At 39.0% G+C, this 22039-nt stretch overlaps 1 protein-coding gene across 1 annotated transcript in view; it reads left to right on the top strand.

Annotated features, from left to right (window-relative positions):
• Positions 1 to 290: 290 nt before the first annotated feature.
• The window catches only part of LOC137595939 (mucin-2-like), a 37714-nt gene continuing 15965 nt past the window's right edge, over positions 291 to 22039 (top strand). The window contains 28 exon segments of the mRNA XM_068316320.1: positions 291 to 359; positions 1113 to 1145; positions 1231 to 1489; positions 2622 to 2736; positions 3734 to 3818; positions 4557 to 4663; positions 5605 to 5821; positions 5927 to 6052; positions 6178 to 6295; positions 7690 to 7828; positions 8593 to 8700; positions 8956 to 9025; positions 9263 to 9403; positions 9623 to 9787; positions 9930 to 10024; positions 10117 to 10243; positions 10685 to 10940; positions 11313 to 11362; positions 11517 to 11626; positions 11719 to 11870; positions 12363 to 12501; positions 13024 to 13051; positions 13054 to 13130; positions 15290 to 15466; positions 15929 to 16168; positions 17452 to 17608; positions 17738 to 17866; positions 18668 to 18815. Coding sequence (XP_068172421.1) covers positions 308 to 359; positions 1113 to 1145; positions 1231 to 1489; positions 2622 to 2736; positions 3734 to 3818; positions 4557 to 4663; positions 5605 to 5821; positions 5927 to 6052; positions 6178 to 6295; positions 7690 to 7828; positions 8593 to 8700; positions 8956 to 9025; positions 9263 to 9403; positions 9623 to 9787; positions 9930 to 10024; positions 10117 to 10243; positions 10685 to 10940; positions 11313 to 11362; positions 11517 to 11626; positions 11719 to 11870; positions 12363 to 12501; positions 13024 to 13051; positions 13054 to 13130; positions 15290 to 15466; positions 15929 to 16168; positions 17452 to 17608; positions 17738 to 17866; positions 18668 to 18815 — 3620 coding nt within the window. The 5' untranslated portion in view covers positions 291 to 307.

Raw genomic sequence — 22039 nt, 5'->3', positions numbered from 1 at the left:
AAATTGAAATTGAAATGTTGCTCCATTTGACACTTCATTCATATGTCAAACTTTTGATACTCAAGCCTGTGGATTTACAGTTACTCAAAGTCTAAAGCATTAACATGTTGTTCACTGCTGTAGTGATGGAAGTAAAATGTTTGCTGAGTAAACATTACTAATGAAACTCAATCTCTCTTTTCTTGTACAAGGAATTGTGAAGCTCCGCCTCGACTAACTGGTTATAAAAGGAATTCATCTTTCAGATGAGCATTTTCATAATAAGTCAGTCCTCAGTACCAACATGGGGACTACAGATCTTCAGTATATGTTTTTGCTTATCTATGGGATGCTGCATGTTGCCTCACTCAGTCAGATTGGTGAGTGAAGACCTCAAATTATTAGATAGATAGATAGATAGATAGATACTTTATTAATCCCGGAGGAAATTGCATTAAGTTTACTGAATACATCTCAGATGATTGTAGTAGGTCATGTTGTATATGACTACATGTAACGAAACCTAATTTGGGCTAATGGCAAAAAAAAGAAAAAGATAAACATGTTAATTTCATTTTGTGCTTGGAAATTTCCTTGTTTCCATTTTTGTTTCATTGTAATTACAAAATCCGAATATATTGTTCTACATAAGTTGAATGACATCACAGCAAAAATACTACACGTTTATTGAATTTAGTCCTGTCAAGAAGGACACTTGAGAATGTCAGTGGGTCAGTTGTCGACAACCCAATCATGTTTAAGCAGTCAGGTTACTGACCTGTCCGGTGTGCTAGTCGTTTTATGACTTCAACACGATGCAGCTGGGGCATATAGAGCGTAGGAGAAGAGGTCACGGCATAACCTGACGGGTAGCCCTGAGAAATTAATAATGTGATGATATGTTAATGTACTATAATTCATACATAATAATTCTGTTGTGTATTGTTTAATGGTTTGCAAACACATGGAATTTTAGAAAAAAATATTTCTAAAACCTTTTTTTATGTTTTGTGAGACAATAGTTCCATATAACTGAAATATCAGTCATTTGGGGATTGGCTAATTATCTGTATTGTAATAATATTCTGTAAATATGTGTTTTTAAGTGCTCTAATTTATTTTCCTTATTGCAGCTCTTCAGGACAGCACACTGAATATGAGACCTGGTAACTATGCAAATGAATGATGTAATTGTTTTCTGTTCTTTTTTTATGTTTGAAAAAATGTTCTAATTTGTTAACGGTCTTGTAGCTAATGTGTCTCACATTGGCCAAGTGTGCACAACTTGGGGATACTATCACTGGAAGACCTTTGATGGACAATTTTTCCAGCTGCCCTCCAACTGTAACTATATTGTGACCTCACAATGTCGGAACAGCTATGAGGGCTTCAACATACAGATGAGGCGCAAGATGATCAACAAAATCCCAACCATCAGCAACATCCTTATTATGGTAGATGGTGCTGCAGTGAACCTCAACAAGAATTCAGTGACTGTCAATGACCAGGTGTAAGTTAATTTCAAATCAGTCAGTTCTGACGAATCCCCAAGTATATATATATATATATATATATATATATATATATATATATATATATATATATATATATATATATATATATATATATATATATATATATATATATATATATATATATATATATATATATATATATATATATATATATATATATAATTTATTTATTAATTTGTAAATGTGTTCATTAATATTATCCAGTGGATGTTTAGCATCAGTTGATTATTAGTCTTATATTCCTGTTTTTGCCTTTTTTGTCCTTTAGATGATATTTAGATATGGTACTTACAAGCTTGTAAGTTAAATTGGTTTGTTGCACAGAGCACACTGCAGTTTCCATGACGTTTATGTCAATGTTCCACATGAGAGTATAAAACTTGTATGTGTAAAAAAATCCAAATGACTGAAAACAAAGAATCATAAAAATGATAAAAATTCCAGACATCCATAATCAGTGGCTTTGTTATGTAAGATATTAATACAGTCATATAATGACACACGTTTTGACATCGACTGAAATATATATACACATATTTATGTTTCAAGTTTCAAAAATAGTCTGCAAGTGTTGCTGTTTTAAGTCAGTGTAGAAATCCCTGATCCCATTAAGACATTATACATGTGTACAGAAGCCATAAAGAATAATAAGGATGTATAAAAATCCCACCTAAACTGGGACCTAAAATCTTCACAATTCTGGGTGTTTCAAACTTAGGTACAATTCTTGAGGACAGATTTTCTGGTGACTATATATACACAGTGCAACTAGCTCCATTGAAAAAGTTGTGACTGAGTTCAGGATCATCTACCACAGGCTGTCCTTTGTTAATTTCTAATTAATAAATTCCTATTTTAAAAGATTCATATCATTGAAACTTAAAGGAAATGCTGTTCTCTGCAGGTGTAGAAGCAGCCAGAATAATCTTTCAAGCATCTCAAAGTTATTAAAACTATAAAAGCTTGAAATGCAGCATAGCAATGAAAATGAGTGTGATTATCTACTAAATCCATCACAGGTTCAGCAGTATCTGTCTAGTTTGTCTTGTTCTATTTGACCTTTACCCATGCCAGTCATGTTTTTCCCCTAAATTCTGTGTTCTGCAGGGTGTCTCTGCCTTACTTTGGCATTGGAGTGACAATCAAAAGGACCACGTTTAGTATAATAGTGGATTGCAAAGTGGGAATCACCATTATCTGGAATCGGGATGACTTCCTTGATGTATGAAACACACATTTACAAATGCACACCCATCTGTCCCCAGTCTTTAGCTGTGTTTTCACAAGGTATTATGCATGTCAGTTGTGAGCCTGATGTCAACAACCCAACAGGATCTGAATCCACTGCATTACGTTTGTGCTTCTTTTGTATGCACAGGCATAAACCAATCTTGGCACACTGTGAAACACTTGTTTAAATCTACAGTGATTTAGTCTCTCAAGAATAGGCCATTATTTACATTAATATTACTTGAAAGGTCTATGCTGAGCATCCTGAACATGCACTGCAATGTGTTATACTGGTTAAGGGTTACCTCCAGTGAGTAATGTAAATACACAATGTCAAAATGTCATTTAGTGACTATCAAGACTTTGTTATTCATTTATTTTCATTCACAGTATTTTAAGTTATAGATTTAGTTGTGTTTTTAGACTGTGGTTACTGAGAAACATTGACCAATACCGTGTTGTTGATCTAGGTAACATTCATCTAGTAATGTCGTACAGCATGCAGCCAGAATCTGAAAATTAAAGTACTTTGCAAGCAAAGCTGCTGCCAAGTAATTACTGTGAAAAACGTAGTGTAACATTTTACAGTATATTTTATCATTTACACTGAACAAAATGAACAATGAACTGATCTTATCAAGTATTGTCAGTGTGCCAGATCCGGAAAGGGCTTAACCCTATTAGCTGCAGACTTCCATACTTCACAAGCTATTACAGCTATATGCAAGAATCATTGTGTTCCTTTCTCTTACACACAATACACACATTCCTGCAAAAACTAGCATTAAAGAGAATAGAACTTGAATGCAATTTAAAAATTTATTTGATTCTTTAGATTCTAAAACTCTCAAAAAGTATCTAAAAAAATTTGAAAATTTTAAATATATTATCACCAATGCTGTGTAAAAAAAAAACGTATGTTAAATGTTGATGACTAATTTGAGACTTGCCTTCGACTTTAACTTTATATTTTTGGGGTGTCCTTGCAGATTGAAATAGATGTCAAATTCCACAACCAGTTATGCGGTCTCTGTGGAAACTTTGATGGGGTAAAAAATGATTTCGTCAGAAATGGTAAGATCCTTTTCAGTATTATGGAGTATTATTTAACACCAAAAAGGAAAGAATAGAACAGCCTATAGGCACAAGCCCAACATCCTTTGTTACATCCCCCTTCAAAGCGGATGAAAATGAGATGATGACCTTGACCTTGAGAAAAATAGGTCAAAGTCAAAGGCCAGTGTAGGTTCGTAGTTCAAAGCTACTGCTTTGATCTATGAAAGTAGGTCAGAGCCCAGGCTTTGATCTTTGACCTATGCAAGTAGGTCAGGGTAAAATTTTGACTTCAGGGGTGTCGTGGATGTTGCATTGGTTCTTGTTTTAGTATTTTAATCACATAATTCCTGGGATTGAGTCCATGATGCTGAAGAAAGAAGTGACCTATTCTTTAAACTAATATTTAGATATTAGTATTACATGTATAATGATCTAAATTTAAATTTAGATGTGAATTATACAAAGACAATACCCTTGGTGTGAATTAATCTTTTTGAGCTTCAGTCAGTAAAACTAAACTGTCACATGACGATATTTATTTTTTTATCAAGAATAAAATTTTTTTTACAACCTTTCTGCCTTTGAAGAATTAAGTTTCCAGTCATAGTGACGTTTGCAAGACAGAAGGTTTATTTGCCTTCTCAAGAAAAAGACATTCTTCTTTGAAATATTAGGAAACATTTTAAATCTTACCTACTCAATAAATGTATTTATTGCAACACAAATATTAATGTTAAACATTTGACTTTACTGTAGGACAAGAGATGAGTGTGTCAGACTATGCTGGGCTCTCCCAAATGAATGATCCAACAGAGACCTGTGAGGATTTTGAGATCGACCGACCATCCAACTGCGTTACACCGGTATCTCTTAATTCTTTATCATAGACTAAGGATATGTTGAAGATGTCATGAGGTCAATTGTGTATGTCTGTTTAGTCTGGTTCAAATGTGACCTCAAGGACCTCAGAAATGAGAAATACACATGCACAACAACACACAAAAAATGTTGCTGTGATTCAGAATGTATATAATCACTTAACATAATATGACGCGATATTTTTCAAACACATAAATTACAGAATACAGAATATGAGATCATTTATGTTTTTGTCTTTAGTGTCATTTGACTTTGTCCAACAGAACTACAATGATTTTTTTTAATGTTTATCAACCTTTTGAATAGTACATCAGCTTGTCTTCCTGTAATTAACCCTCTGGCATCTGAGGATATTTCCACCTTTTAAGGTCCTGGCATTTAACATAATGCACACGTGTCTCACAGAGTGTTTCAATATCTACAGCATAATCTTTGTCTTCTCTAGATAACCCCATTTGTCATAGAGTAATGACTAATGTTCAAATGTTTTTATCAACAAGTTAGGTTCACAGAAGCACTGGACTATAAGTATAAAGTAGAAGAATGATTGTAAAATAACTAAAATAGCATTGGCAGTGGGGATTCCAAACACTGCAAAACAGTGCAAGACAAGTTGTAAGCCAACTTAAATTAGCAGTCAAATTAAAGGCATTAGTAGTTCAAGAATGTAGCTTCGTTTTTATACATGAAAGAATGATATAACACATGTTGCACATTTCTCTAGAACACTGTGCTCTGGTGATACTGAATCATTCAGCACCAACCTCCCACTAGTTGGCAAAGTGTCCTTGTGTTGATAACAAAAAAACAGTTTGATATCAATTTATCTGCAAATGCCATCATTTGGATGTCCCACTGAACTTTCATTACTACCTATAATTTTATAACTTATCGTGATTTTTGTTTTATTTGTTTTGTTTTCCAGCAAGAATGTAAGGAATTATTCCTCCATTCTGCCTTCAGCAGTTGCCAAAATCTTCTGGATATAGAAAACTTTGAAAGGGCCTGTGCTACAGACAGTTGTGATGTTTCTATTCATAACAATACTGAATCCTTCAATTGTAAAACCATGGCTCAGTTCTCCCAGCAATGTATCCATGCAGGTGGCACGCCCACACAATGGAGGACTTCTGATTTGTGTGGTAGGGATTCTGCTTTTCTTTGCCAATAAATTATTTGCAGCATCAGCTACAATTTTTTGCATAATTAATGACACTAGTAATACATTATATCATTTTTCTCTCCAGAAAAAAAATGTCCATACAACATGTTATACTTGGAGTGTAGCAATTCATGTCCCAACAGTTGCACCAATCCTCATGCAAGCAAGACATGTGATATCCACTGCTATGGTGGCTGCAGCTGTCCAGCAGGTTGTCACACGTATTTCATGAAATGGAACCTAAGTGATATTTAAAATAATAATAATCGTTCATTTCACATGTTCTTAAAGTTTAAACATGACAGTAATGATAACTGTTTAATTGCTCCTCTACAGGAACTGTTGTTGATGACATCAATAACTCTGGCTGTGTTCCACTTGAGGAGTGTCCATGTGTGCACAACAACAACATCTACAGTCCAGGACAGTCCTACTCTTACAACTGCAGATCCTGGTAAGGAAAGGGGAATAAAAATTAATTCAGGGACATATTTTTTGGGAGGACTACATATGCTAATGTTACATACAAAATGTTTACAAACTGTAATATGGTGGAGTGTTTGAAGAGTGATTGTATCGATTCATTTTTTCATACAGGCATATAATCAAGAACGAGTTATGTCATTCTTGATTATACGGCAGTTTTAAAAAAAAATACACAGCAAAATAAAAATCAAGTTCACATTTTATTCCACTGTATGTCTGCCTGCCACAAATATTGGAATTCTAAAATGTTAAACGAACAATGTTTGATAGTAAAATTTTGCAACAGCATTGATAAAAGGATATATCATTACCGTACAATACATAAGAATAATTAATAGAAAATGCTATTAGCCCGTAGCAGCCTCCATGTAAGATGAAGCGACTGAAGAGGAGACGGTGACGGTTTTTCTCTATTATCTTAAAATAAAAAATTTAATTGTTTGTAAGCTTAAATTAGATTCTTATTAACCAAATATTGTTGAAAATGCATTCATAATTAAAGTACAGTACAGGACTGCGAAGGGTTATCTTTGGTTAACCTGGAAATAGGTTAATTTGATCTACGTCATTTCTCAACTCACATCTCCTAGAATCAACTACCGGCACAGGCTGAGGTATACTTGTATTAATTTTAAGCTTTCTTATCATGATCAATTTATTGATTATATAATCATTGTTTTCATTAGTTTTCAATATATCACTTAGGTTACCCAAAATAAATTTTATAAAAAATTAATAAAATTTCATTCCATCACCTAACCATCATCTAATCATCGTATCACTGCTGTTGCAAAATTAATTATATTATTAAACATTGTTGGTTAGATGTCTAATGCATGTACGTATGCTTATACAGTATGTACATATGTGTGAATGTCATTGGAACCCTCTACTTGAATTTAAACTTAACCTGAGGACATAGGTTTTTTTCATCCCTGCAGTAGAGTATACTTATAATACTGACTACTTAATCCAATAGTGTTTGAGAGAAGCAGAATGATTTGAAAAAAATACTTCCAGTTTGTTTTCTTTCTTGTACAGTTCCAAACATTAAATAAAATGAGACATGGCATAATATTTCTTAGCGATTTTAAATACTTCTGTGGGTGTAGAGAGATTGATTTTTTTGGATTATCTTGTCACTGAGTTTGTCTCACTCACAGTCACGTCAATCCAATCCTGCAGGTGAAAATAGAGAAGAGACTGTTATTTATAAAATGCAGCCAATAGGACATTTATGCCAAAAGCTAGATCCATTTCAGTCCTATTTCTCAACAGATGAACCATTTTTAACGTCAGCATGCAATCTAATGTGTGTGTGTGTGTGTGTGTGTGTGCGTGTGCGTGTGCGTGTGTTGACAGTGTGTGTGAAAGAGGTCAGTGGAACTGCACATCCGAGAACTGTCCATGTACTTGTTCTGTGGAGGGAGGGGCTCATGTCAACACCTTTGATGGAAAAATCTACACCTTCCATGGGGACTGCACCTATGTTCTGGCTAAGGTAGAACACTGGCATCTGCAACATTGCTATTATACCACTACATGTAGTCCAGAGTTATTCCATTACATTCCGGGTGGACTGATAAACTATATTCATTTGGAATGACAGATATACACTAGCTAAAAGCAAATCAACATTTGAATTTGACTCTAAAGAGAAGTTCTTGATGCACAGTGCTAATTAAACTCAAGGGACTGAGACTGAACAGATGTGATCTTGTAGGCTAAGCTTCAGTCTACTAGAAAGCATGAAGTTAAAGGTCATGTGGTCTGTTTAGTTCAAATTTACCGTTACATGGTGGTGGCTGCATCGGGGTAAAAATAGAGGGGTATAAAATGATGGACCCAACATATCTAGTACCTACCATATCAAGCAACTACTGTATGTTCAGGTTTAAGTCAGTTCTATGTTAGCTCTTGGATCAGGCCTATCTTTAGGCCTAGGGTCAGGTCTGGGCTCAGGTCTGAGCTCAGGTCTAGGTTCAAAAACGATTTCAATTCTAGGCTTAGTGGTATTATGTGAGCAAAACCTGAGGTCAGCTAACTACCTGAATATAGCGAAGATCCTGATGGAAAAAGTACTGTAAATGCACCCACTGAATTGGTGACATTTTTTGGCCCAGTAGTGTATGTCCTCATCCTGCATGATATAATGTAATGAATATGATGCATGACTACTGCTTGTGGTTTGTAACATTAGTGTAATGTCTGCAGTTTGTTTTTTTCTGAAATTAAGTTCATGTTGTGTTCCAATGTATGTTTCAGGATGATCAAAATCGCTACACAGTGATGGGAGACGTGGTCAAGTGTGGTCTAAATGAGCGCAGGACATGTCTCAGAGCAATAACTCTGGTTGTAAAGAACAGTTATGATGTGAGAGCCAAACACAGATAAGCACACACATGAAATCACCATTCTTTCAAAAAATACGGTGGTGAGGAGATTCAAATCAGTTGGTTTAACATTTTATAGCTTGCATTGTATGCCTCATTTTTACCTGTTAACATCAACGCAGTGGAATTGAACGTCACACCACATCAAGCTGGACTGAAATTATAAACATGTACAGATCATGTGTTGCGCTGCACTTTGATACGATCTAAAATAAACCTTTCTATACACTGACAGTACATTAGAATCCATTCATCTGGGAAGGTTTATGTGGGCCATACAGAATCTCAGCTTCCACTTTTTAAAGGTGAGTTACTTAAACTGATAATACAAAAAAAATTCAACTCAATCAGGATTCATTCATTCTTGATTTGCTGCACAATTCAATCATTTAGGTTTAGCGTATAAAACTAAAGGGGTTTGACTTTGCTGAGTGTTGCATCCTCTTAAATGGCAAAAAACCATCACAAGTGAAAGATTAACATGAAAATAGTGACAGTCTAAAAGTAATGTAATATTTTGTTGTTGTTGTTGTTGTTGACAGCCCATGTCCTGACTGTCTATAAGCAGTCATCATTCTACATCTTTGTAAACATGAATGTGGGCCTGAAAGTGGTGATTCAGCTGTACCCACTGATGCAAGTTTTCATCATAGCAGACCCTTCACTCCGTGGAACAACATCTGGTATGCCTCTTCATTCACATGTCAGTGTCTTATAATGCTTCCATCTGCCTTTGCATTTACTGGTATTAACAAATCATCATCATCATCATCATCATCATCATCATCATCATCATCATCATCATCTTCATCATCATCGTCGTCATATTGGATGAGATGGTTATAGTATATTCAGAAAAGATTAATTTTTTTGCTAATAATGTGCTTCACCTTTCCCAACAGGTTTGTGTGGGAACTTCAATGATAAAATGAGTGATGACTTAACGGGGGTCAGCGGGCTGGTTGAAGGCACTGCTGCAGCTTTTGCAAATACATGGAAAACTAGCCCCATATGTCGTGAAATCTCAATACATTTTGGACACCCCTGTACCCAGAGTATCAGCAAAGGTACAACTTTTATAATATCATATAAAAGCATACATGAATGAAACTAGAGTACTGTACACCATCCAACATTTTGTAGTCAATCTTATTAATTGAAGATATGACATTTTGTAAATATTTTACTTCTTTTTGTTTCTTGTCTTAGGCCATTATGCCAGACACTGGTGCTCCAGACTGGCAGATCCGAAGGGAGTATTTGCTCCTTGCCACCACGCTATTAGCCCCATCTCGTACATAGATGTGAGTGTGCACCCATAAAGATCTGCTGACAAATACATTAATTACTTTACCCTGCGAATACATGGATGTATGTTCACCTTTTCTTCTTACAGAACTGCAGATATGACACCTGTAACTGTGAGAACAGTGAAACCTGCATGTGTGCTGCCATCTCTTCATATGTATATGCATGTTCATCATTAGGGATCCTCCTCACTGGCTGGAGATCAACTATATGTGGTGAGGAATTAACAATGGACCATGTTGTAAATCTGGGACAAGATGACAGAGAGGCTGGGTCATTTGTTTGCATTATTTTTAATCATATAAAATATAGAAGTCCTAGATATAATAATTTTAACTTAATTTATTGGGTCTGGGAACATTTTTTTGCTTTTTGCAAATCTTCTGAAAAAAACCCCCATGAATACATTCTAGAAAACAAATGACACAAAACATTTAATGAAATAATTAATTAATCCCACACTGGAGAAATTTGGTTCTCACGAAAGATACAGGTATTGAAAACAGTAGTATAAAAACAAGGGTTTCATAAATATACAATTGCAAATACTTTCTACTTTGCATTAGCTGCAAATTACTGATTAAGACATCTGTTTCATCTGGCAGTACACACTCTTATACCACCACTTTATCTACAACCTTTATCTCTTCCAACAGGCAATGCCACTACCTCGTGTTCAGCAGGAACAGTGTATGACTACAACATAACTGCTTGTGATCGTTCCTGTCGTTCCCTCAGTCAGCCTGACTATTCTTGCCAGGCAGGCTTTCCCTCAGTGGATGGCTGTGGCTGTGCCGAGGGAACCTACATGGACGATAATGGGCAGTGCGTGGACATTCAGCATTGTCCCTGCTATGACAAAGACGTCATTATTCCTCCCAGAGGGGTTTACAGCAAACAGAATGATATTTGGTAAATATTGAACGACAGGAAATAGTTGGGTTGTTTTTTTTTAAGACATGTCCTGATTTTATGTCAAGGAAATTAAAATATTATAGATTTTCGCATTAGCCAAGAAAGTGTGCTTAAGTTAGCCTTAACCAACTTTGTATGTATAAAGTCAACCATGCTGTAAACTTCACATTTTTTTCTATATCAAATCTGCCAACATGCATCAAGGCACCTGCACAATTAGCACCTTATCAGGACGGGGCAATTAAAAATAAACCCAATATGTGTCGGGTTTACTTTTTTTTTTATTGAGAGGAATGATGAATCAAAAAAATATTTTCAGGATACATCCTGATGATAATAAACCATTTCACCTTATTCCTGATTTCACAGTTACTGCAAGAATGGAATTCTCAACTGTGAAGGAGACGCAGAACTAGATTGTATGTTTATGTATAAAGATTTACTCAAATCCCTATAATACACATGACTGCAAGACTTCAACTCTTTTCTACTTAACAGTACATTTAATTCACATATACTGTAATAATAATTGTTGTTTTCATATCATAAGATTTGTTCTTGTTTATTTTCCAGCCATGACATCATGTAATGACCCCATGGTTTATTTTAACTGCTCCACTGCTGAACCTGGGAGCACTGGGGTTGAGTGCCTTAAGAGCTGTGGAACTCTGGACATGGATTGTGTAAGTAGACCATAGTTCTCACACACTTGACAGTAATAAAAGTTTATGTTGGTCTCAGTCACATTTTTAATGCTATCTTTGGTTGGGTACAGATCGATTCAGATTGTACATCAGGATGTGTGTGCCCTGAAGGACTGGTGTTAGATGGAGAAGGAAACTGTATCAATGAGACCAATTGTCCATGTACACATAATGGAAGATTCTACCAGCCTGGAGAGGTGGAGACTGTGGATTGCAACACCTGGTTTGTACAGTGCTTTAGTAACACAACTGTACAATATTTTCCTACAGGATATCAGTAACAGATAGATAGATAGATAGATAGATAGATAGATAGATAGATAGATAGATAGATAGATAGATAGATAGATAGATAGATAGATAGATAGACAGACAGACAGACAGACAGACAGACAGACAGACAGACAGACAGACAGACAGACAGACAGACAGACAGACAGACAGACAGACAGACAGACAGACAGACAGACAGACAGACAGACAGACAGACAGACAGACAGACAGACAGACACACACACACACACACACACACATACATACATACTGTACATACATACATACATTGGAAGGTCAGTCAGTTAATTGGTCGATTGCTTAAATGATGGAAGGACAGACGGGCAGTTGGACTGACTCACTGACTGTTTGATTCACTGATTTTTTTTGCAGTAATATCAATATGACTAAATTTTTGTGTCTTGATGTGGTTTTTATTTAGCTATTGCTGGAACAGGAAGTTCATATGTACCAACTATACATGTGATGCAGTTTGTGGAATGTACGGTGAAGGTCACTACATCACGTTTGATGAAAAGAGATATGATTTCGACGGAAATTGTGAATATACACTGCTACAGGTAACAAGGAACCATCATCTAGTTTCATGTTTACACATGATTTGAGTAAGACACAGTTCATCTGGAGTGAGTAGTCATATAACATGTAATGCAGATCATGTATTAGCTGTCTGTGGCTGTTTATAACTATACTCTCTCTTCAACATTTAAAAATGTATCTGATATTTAGAAAAATCCACCAAGATAACTAGATGCATCAACGAATGACCCCACAGGCACAACAATAATTTAAGAAAGATTTCGTACTGGCTATCCATCCATCTATTTTCTTGTACATTAGATGATTGCAATCTTCTCATCTACAAGAAAATTGGTGCATGGTAATACTGGCTATGAGACAGCAAAATAAAGAGGTAGATTTCAATGACGTACAGTTTTTCTTAACTATATATAACAACCATTCCTATGGAGTCCTTGGACTTTGATACACAATCTAGTCCGAGAATAGTTAGTAGAAAAAACATTACTGTATTACTGTAAGTGAATTATAACTGTATTTGATTATATACTTACCTTCCTTAGGATGACTGCACAAGTAATCAAAGCTCTGCCAGAAAATTGACACTGTGAATATCCCATGTGGAAACACAGGCACCACCTGCTCCAAAGACATCAAGATCTTCCTTGGGGTAAACACAACACAACATAACATAACACAACACAACTTGAAATGCTAGCATTGCATTCTGTCCAGCTAACGGGAAACAAAATGTCTTCTTAACAGAATAGTTTAAAATAAATGCACAGCATGACATATATCCATCCATCCATCTCTCCATACATCCGTCCATACATCCGTCCATAAATCCGTCCATACATCTTCGACCATTTATCCGGAACCAGGTTGTGGAAACTACAATCTCAGAAGGGATGTCCATACATCCCTCTCCCCAGACACCTCATCCAGTTCTTCCAGAGGGATCCCCAGGTGTTCCCAACTCCTAGGTGCTCAGAGAACCTCCCCTGGGAGGCACCCGATACAAACACCTGAGCTTCCTCATCTGGCTCTGCTTAATGTGGAGGAGCAGCAGCTCTACTTAAGTACCTCCTTGGTGATTGAGCTCCTCACCCTATTTCTAAGGGTGCACACAGTCACTATAAGGAAGAAGCTCATTTCAATTGGTTGGGAACTGGGAACCTGTCCTTTCAGTCATGACCTAAAGCTCATGACCATAGGTGAGAGTAGGAATGTAGATTGACCAGTAAATTGAGAGCTTCGTCTCGACTCCGCTCCTTTTTCACCACAACAGATCTAGACAACATCACTGCAGCTGCAGTCTGTCAGTCTCACGTTCTGTCCTTCTCTCACTCGTGAACAAGACCCCGAGATACCTGAACGCCGCTACTTGGGACAGAATCCCCACAAACATGTTGAGAACCATGGCCTCAGACTTGGAGGTGCTGATCCTCATCCCACTCACGTCGATCTCAGCTGCAAACCGTCTCAGTGCACGTTTAAGTTCCAGGTTTGATGAGGCCAATAGGGCAACATCATCTGCAAAAAGGAGATATTAAATCCTTTGGCCGCCAAGCCGGACTCTCTCCAACCCCTGACTATGCTTCAGTAAAGATTATGAATAGAACAGGGTACTGGAAAGGAAGATTCAAGAGGAGCAATCAAATATTTTGTCACAGTCGCAAAACATTGGACCAGCTCTACACTCTCCATCAAATGCTCAAGGGTTCGTGGGAGTTTGTCCATCCAGTCCATATGTGCATCGTGGATCTGTAGAAGGCATTCGACCATGTCCCTCACAATATCTTGTGGGAAGTGCTACAGGAGTATGGGGTTCAAACCTTTTTCTAAGGATTGTCCGATTCCTGTATGTCCAAAGCCAGAGCCTTGTTTGCATTGACTAAGTCAGCATCACATATAGTATAATCTTTAATTTAAAAAAATAGAACATTTCTATCTCCGAGTGGGAAGTGAGGTCCTTCCACAAGTGAAGGAGTTCCAGTATCTTGGGTTCCTGTTCACAACTGAGGGAACAATGGAATGTGAGATTGGATGGAGAATTGGGGCAGCAGGAGTGGTATTGCAGTCGTTTTACTGCATTGTTGTCTCAAAGAGTCAAGGCAAGGCAAAATCTCTCCATCTACCGTTCAGTCTTCGTTCCTACCCTCACCTATGGTCATGAGCGATGGGTCACGACCGAAAGAAAGAGATTGCGGGTACAAGCGGCGAAAATGGGCTTTCCCAGGCGGATAGCTGGTGTCCCCCTTAGAGATAGGGTCGTTCCTCCTTTGTTTGAGGTGGTTTGGGCATCTGGTGCGGATGCCTCTGGGTGGGGCGCCTCCCAAGGGAGGTGTTCCTGGCACTTCCAGCAGGGAGGAGACCTCGGGGTAGACCCAGGACCAGGTGGAGGGATTATTCCAAAGCTGGCCTGGGAATGCCTTGGGATCCCCCAGTCAGAGCTGATGGATGAGGGGAAAGGGAAGTTTGAGGCTCCCTTTGGAAGCTGCTGCCCCCGCAACCCGACTAAGCGGTGGAAGATGGATCTGCTACATACAACATTCCTACGTCAACTACATGCATTGATTTTTAACACAGCGATAAGCAAGATACTTGCAAGAAAACAGATTAGTTCACAAAATCTTTAAAGTTGCAATGATTATATATGACAACATTCTTCAGTAAAAAAGAAAATATTTTCATACGTCAAAATAACAAGGAGCTGTTCCTCAATTTGACTACATTTCCTATTGAGACTTTATTTGAGACTTTATTTTGCAGTGATGTGATTATTTAATATTACATTAATAAACTGCATGTTTCTGATGCTCGCAGGAAAATGAATTTATGCTTAAAGATGGGGAATTCGAAACAGTAAAAACCAACAGCCAAGTGTTTCCTGCTCAGATACAGAAGTTAGGTATTTACCTTGTTGTCACAATAAAGAAGGGAATCGTGCTCATGTGGGATAAGAAGACCAGCCTTTTCATCAAACTTGGCCCAGAGTTCCAGGTAAACAATCAACACCGCTTATCCTGCCTGAAAATTGATTTTAACTTTAACTTCAAGGAAATTTCATTTTGGGTTACTGTTACATAGGGGAATCTTCACCGTCATGTGAGTTTGCAGTGATTAACATAACTACATTGATTATATTTAAGTGAAATGCTCATAGTGCTTGAAATACAATTACATTACTCAAATCAGTTTGTCAGATTCTTTGAGTCTTTTACTATGTTGTATAGCCCATGTGTTTACTGTCTGATGTGGGTTGATGTTAATGTAACAATAGTCTCTTAAGCTATTAGCTGAAATTATAACATTCTCTCCATATTCATAAAAACCTGCAAGCCATATCAACATCATTTTAGTCATCTCTTTTATTTAGCTCTGCCTCATCCCCAGCAGCTCAGTGTAAGGATCATGAGGTGGTCAGTAACTTCTGCTGAGTTAACATACATTCTTTTCTCTCAGGGTAAAGTCTGTGGTCTTTGTGGAAACTATGATGGCAACATTAAAAATGACTTCACCACTCGCTCTGGTGAGACAGTGACAGATGTAATACAATTTGGTAACAGTTGGAAGGTTTCGCCCAGCTGTGCAGATGCTACACAAATCAAGGATCCATGTGAATCAAATCCCTACCGCAGAGCATGGGCTGAAAAGCAATGTAGCATCCTCAACAGTGACACTTTTCGCAGCTGCCATTCACAGGTAGCTATGGCGATATAGCAACACACTCATTCACAGATGAATGTATAGACATACACAAACATTTATTTTATGGCCATGTGATTTTAATTTCTTTAATCATCTGATGGTTCCCTCCAAAATGTTTCTCAGGATATCTGGCACTCGGAGTCTCATTATTTTACATGGTAAAATTAATGATTAGAGGTTTTTGACCTCAAAACAGTTTAACTTATTGTGAAACCCCAACTACTTCTTAGGGGTTTCATTAAGTAAATAAATAATAAAATTACTCATAATTAGTGTGGATGTTGACAAGCTATTCAAGTACGGGTACCACACTCATCCTGGGGCAGTACAGTGGTGCAGTAGGTAGTGCTGTTGCCTCACAGCAAGAAGGTCCTGGGTTCTTTTCCACGTGGGTATTTGTGTGGCGTTTCCGTGCTCTCCCCATGTTTGCATGAGTTTTCTTTGGGTTCTCCAACTTTAGTGAATCGGTCACACTAAATTGACCATAGGTGTTAATGGATGCTCTTCTTTATATATGTAGCCTTGCAAAAAACTGGTGACCGATCCAGTGTACAGTACACCCACTCTCTCCCAATGTCAGCTGAGATGGGCTCTAGCATAAACTCGTGACATGGATTGGGATACAGAGCTGAAGATATGATGATTCCTGATTGTGTTCAAGAAAATTAATGAATGATAGTTTTCGTGTTTTTAATTTTTTCTTTTCTTTCTTATATTTTTTTCACCTAACTAGTACCGCATAGACATAGAAATTTGTTCAAATTGCATTACACGAACCTAAATTTCCCTTGATTTCTTGTGGAGCAGTTCCCAAATATCCACACTTACTCAACATTCCACTCAAAGAAAAATTCTTTTAACTTTTAGCTTTCCCAATGGGACTTGTCTGACAGCCGTTTCTAGCAGTATATTTCAACAGTTGCCTTCTGTGCAGTGAAAATGTTCTAGTTATAATTAAAGTTATATTATGAAAATCCAATTTAATTTCCAATTTAAATATAAATATCAAATTTAATATTAGTATTAAAATGTATATACTATGGTGCTGGAGTCCCCAAATTACATTTGGAAAGTTGCTTTCCCAAAACATTACTGTAATTTGATCCCGAATTTTAGAACGGCAGAGTAGTGAGTGGTTGCCAGGTGTCTAAATTTAGTGGATTGATCCCAGCAACCGTCATTAACGGAGCAAGCAGTAGACAATGATTGGAAGAATGAATGAATGATTATCCATGTTGCTGCAAAGCCAGTTCTGATAAACACATTGTATGCTCAAGGTTGATCCTGATCAATATTATCACGCTTGTGTGAGAGACTCTTGTGCTTGTGACACTGGAGGGGATTGCGAGTGTCTCTGCACCGCTTTGGCTGCTTATGGCAAAGCTTGCAATGAAGCTGGTGCCTGCACTACATGGAGAACTCCAAAGCTATGCCGTAAGTTTGAGCACCATTACAATCCAAAACAGAATTAGATTTATAAGCACTCTTGAATTTTAAAAACAAATTACTTTTTTTTTGCAACTTTCCCTTTCCAAACAAGTATGTTTCTGTTCTCTGATGCAGCACTATTCTGTGACTATTATAACCCTCCTGGTGGCTGTGAATGGCATTACAAGCCCTGTGGCGCTCCCTGCATGAAGACATGCCGGAACCCACTAGGAAATTGTTCCAGCCTCATCACTGGCCTGGAAGGTAAATCAGACAGATCTTTTACCTTGACATTTTATTTACCTGTGAAATTTTTGTTTTAAGGTCAAGATTTCCTTTATTCTTTCAAAAAAAAAGTAATGATGGATCAAACATGTTCTATTATTTGTCCACCCCAGTGTTAGTCATTTTTTTTGTGAATCACATACATGTATATATGTGTACGTTTTTAACATAGTTGATGTTCTTACTTGTGTTTGACGTTATTTGTTCTTCAGTCACGTGGATAGATGGATCCTTGTTTGATGGAGTTATGTGGGTTTAATAACCTGACAAATTAAAATGATTTATGTTATAACAGAGCAACAAGCAAACATTTTGTCTGTGCAACTGTAATGTTTGTATCTTGTATAATAATATTTAACATTAAGGAGTAGTTACATTTATTTTACATTGCATTGAGTGACATTTAGTTACATTTATAAGATATATCTGGCCCTTTGATGACAGCCATCATGCTGATGTTGCCCTTGGTGAAAATGAGTTTGATACCCTTATTTAGAATAAAAGTGGGTGCTAATTTTGTAATTTGTAACTTGATTAAATTTCTATCAGTGATTACACATGACTAAGAGCTGAAGAGTCATGGTTACGTCTCATTTCATCAAATTTGGATCTCTTAGGATCATTCAGTATCGTAATGTGATTAGGCCCTGATTGTGAGCATTAGGTGTCAATTATGGATGAACATGACTGCTTTCCATGGTAGCTTGCTGCTGTCTGTGTGAGTTTTCCTACAAATGCAAAGTCAAACAATTTTGTAAATCTTAACAATTTGTTTTGCAGGGTGCTATCCAGAATGTCCCCGGACAGAGCCTTACTTTGACGAAGATACCATGAAATGTGTTACCATTGGACAATGTGGCTGTTATGATGATGCAGGCAACCACTATACCATCGGGGACATATTGCCAGCGGTCAACTGCTACAATTGGTATGTTTCATTAAGAGCTTTTATACTGAATTTAAGGTTTAGAACACAATAGGATACACAAAAGGATGGCTCAGAAACCCCTAATGATGAGTACGAACAATGGATCACGTTTTCCCTTGCCCGGACGTGGGTCACCGGGGCCCCCCTCTGGAGCGAGGCCTGGAAGTGGGGCTCGAAGGCGAATGCCTGGTGGCCGGGCCTGCACCCATGGGGCCCGGTCAGGCCCAGCCTGAAAGGACAACGTGGGTCCCCCTTCCCATGGGCTCACCACCTGTGGGAGGGGCCATAGGGGTCGGGTGCACTGTGAGCTGGGCGGTGGCCGAAGTCGGGGACCTCGGCAATCCGATCCCCGGCTACAGAAGCTGGCTCTTGGGACGTGGATTGTCACCTCTCTGGCAGGGAAGGAGCCTGAGCTGGTGTGTGAGGTTGAGAAGTTCGGACTAGATATAGTCGGGCTCACCTCCACATACAGCTTGGGCTCTGGTACCAGTCCTCTCTAAGGGGTTGGACTCTCTTCCACTCTGGAGTTGCCCATGGTGAGAGACGCCGAGCAGGTGTGGGTATAATCATAGCCGCCCGGCTTGGCACCTGTACGTTGGGGTTCACCTCGGTGGACGAGAGGGTAGCCTCCCTCCGCCTTCGGGTGAGGGGACGGGTCCTGACTGTTGTTTGTGCTTATGCACACCCTTTTTGGAGTCCTTGGAGGGGGTGCTGGAGAGCGCTCCCACTGGGGACTCCATCGTTCTGCTGGGGGACTTCAACGCTCATGTGGGCAATGACAGTGAGACCTGGAAGGGCGTGATTGGGAGGAACGGCCACCCCGATCAGAACCCGAGTGGTGTTCAGTTATTGGACTTCTGTGCTCATCACGGACTGTCCATAATAAACACCATGTTCGGACATAAGGGTGTTCATATGTGCACTTGGCACCAGGACACCCTAGGCCGCAGTTTGATGATCGACTTTGTGGTCGTGTCATCAGACTTGCAGCCGTATGTCTTGGACAGTCGGGTGAAGAGAGGGGCGGAGCTGTCAACTGATCACCACCTTGTGGTGTGTTGGCTCCAATGGTGGGGGAAGATGCCGGTCCGACCTGGCAGACCCAAACGTATTGTGAGGGTCTGCTGGGAACGCCTGGCAGAATCCCCTGTCAGAAGGAGTTTCAACTCCCACCTCCGATTGAACTTCACCCACGTTCCAGGGGAGGCGGGGGACATTGAGTCTAAGTGGACCATGTTCTGCGCCTCCATTGTCGAGGCGGCCGACCGCAGCTGTGGCCGTAAGGTGGTTGGTGCCTGTCGTGGCGGCAACCCCAGAACTCGCTGGTGGACATCGGCAGTAAGGGATGCCGTCAAGCTGAAGAAGGAGTCCTATTGGGCCTTTTTGGCCTGTGGAACTCCTGAGGCAGCTGATGGGTACCGGCTGGCCAAGTGGAATGCAGCTTTGGTGGTTGCTGAGGGTTCTAGAGAGGAGGATCTGTCGGGAAGTCGAATCTCCGATTCAGGAGGAGCAGTGTGGTTTTCGTCCTGGTCGTGGAACAGTGGACCAGCTCTACACCCTCCGCAGGGTCCTTGAGGGGGCATGGGAGTTCGCCCAACCAGTCTACATGTGTTTTGTGAACTTGGAGAAGGCGTTCGACCGTGTTCCTCAGGGGGTTCTGTGGGGGGTGCTTCGGGGGTATGGGGTACTGAACCCCTTGATAAGGGATGTTCGGTCCCTGTACGACCGAGTTTGGTCCGCATTGCCTGCAGTAAGTCAAATTCGTTTCCAGTGAGGGTTGGACTCCGCCAAGGCTGCCCTTTGTCACCGATTCTGTTCATAACTTTTATGGACAGAATTTCTAGGCGCAGCCAGGGCGTTGGGGGTGTCCGGTTTTGTCCAGTTGGCTTCATCAAGCCGTGATCTCCAACTCTCACTGGAGCTGTTCGCAGCCGAGTGTGAAGCGGTTGGGATGAGAATCAGCACCTCCAAATCTGAGACCATGGTCCTCAGTCGGAAAAGGGTGGAGTGCCCTCTCCGGGTTGGGGATGAGATCCTGCCCCAAGTGGAGGAGTTCAAGTATCTTAGGGTCTCGTTCACGAGTGAGGGTACGATGGAACGGGAGATCGACAGGCGGATCGGTGCAGCGTCTGCAGTGATGCGGACTCTGTATCGGTCCATCGTGGTGAAGAAGGAGCTGAGCCGAAAGGCAAAGCTCTCGATTTACTGGTCAATCTCCGTTCCTGCCCTCACCTATGGTCATGAGCTGTGGGTCGTGACCGAAAAAACGAGATCCCAGATACAAGCGGCCGAAATGAGTTTCCTCCGCAGGGTGTCCGGGATAAGCGGAGGAAGATGGATGGATGGATGGATGGATGTATGGATGGATATGCATTTTGTGTTTTGCAATTTTCAGTTTATGTCAAAAGGAATAAATCAATAAACAGCAATAGATGGTCGTTACCTTTTAAAAATCTGCAAAAATGCCTTCAATCTAACATTTGATTGAGCATAGTGGCACATCAGACAGACAGACAGACAGACAAATCTATCTATCTATCTATCTATCTATCTATCTATCTATCTATCTATCTATCTATCTATCTATCTATCTATCTATCTATCTATCTATCTATCTATCTATCTATCTATCTATCTATCTATCTATCTGGATGGATGGATGGATGGATAGATAGACTCTGCTAAATGGATAGATGGATTCTCAACTTTCTGACCTATGCATGTAAACAAACGGTGAAATCATATTGTGCCACCTCACAGCAGTAGTTTGCTAACAATACAGTAATTCCTCGCTTAATCACGCTTCAAGGCTTCATTACAGATTTTCAGTTGGTAGTCACATGCTACCGTAAGCGTGTTCTATTGGCTGACAGCATCCAGAAGTGCGTTGCGTTTTGACACTCATGGAACGCACCGCACGTCCATGTATTAAAGAAACACTTAAAATTGCATTAAACAGTCAATAAGAATTTGGGAAAAGGTAATAAAGATATAAAGTGGTTTAATATTTAATATTTAATATTTAATATCAACATTTAAATTACTGTAAATAATAAATAAAGTAAAAAGTTCATTGCTATATCGTGGAATTTCATTTTTTGCGGGTGGTCCTGGAACGCATTAACGAGTAACCAGGGATTACTGTGTATCGATTTGTTATATCTCTAGACATCTAACTAACAATTGAATCATCCCAACTAATGACATTTGTACCAGTTGGAAGA

This window comes from Antennarius striatus, chromosome 1 (genome assembly GCF_040054535.1).
Source record: "Antennarius striatus isolate MH-2024 chromosome 1, ASM4005453v1, whole genome shotgun sequence".
Lineage (NCBI taxonomy): Eukaryota > Metazoa > Chordata > Actinopteri > Lophiiformes > Antennariidae > Antennarius > Antennarius striatus.
Note: the sequence above shows the minus strand (reverse complement) of the source record. Positions and strands in the feature narration are given on the sequence as shown.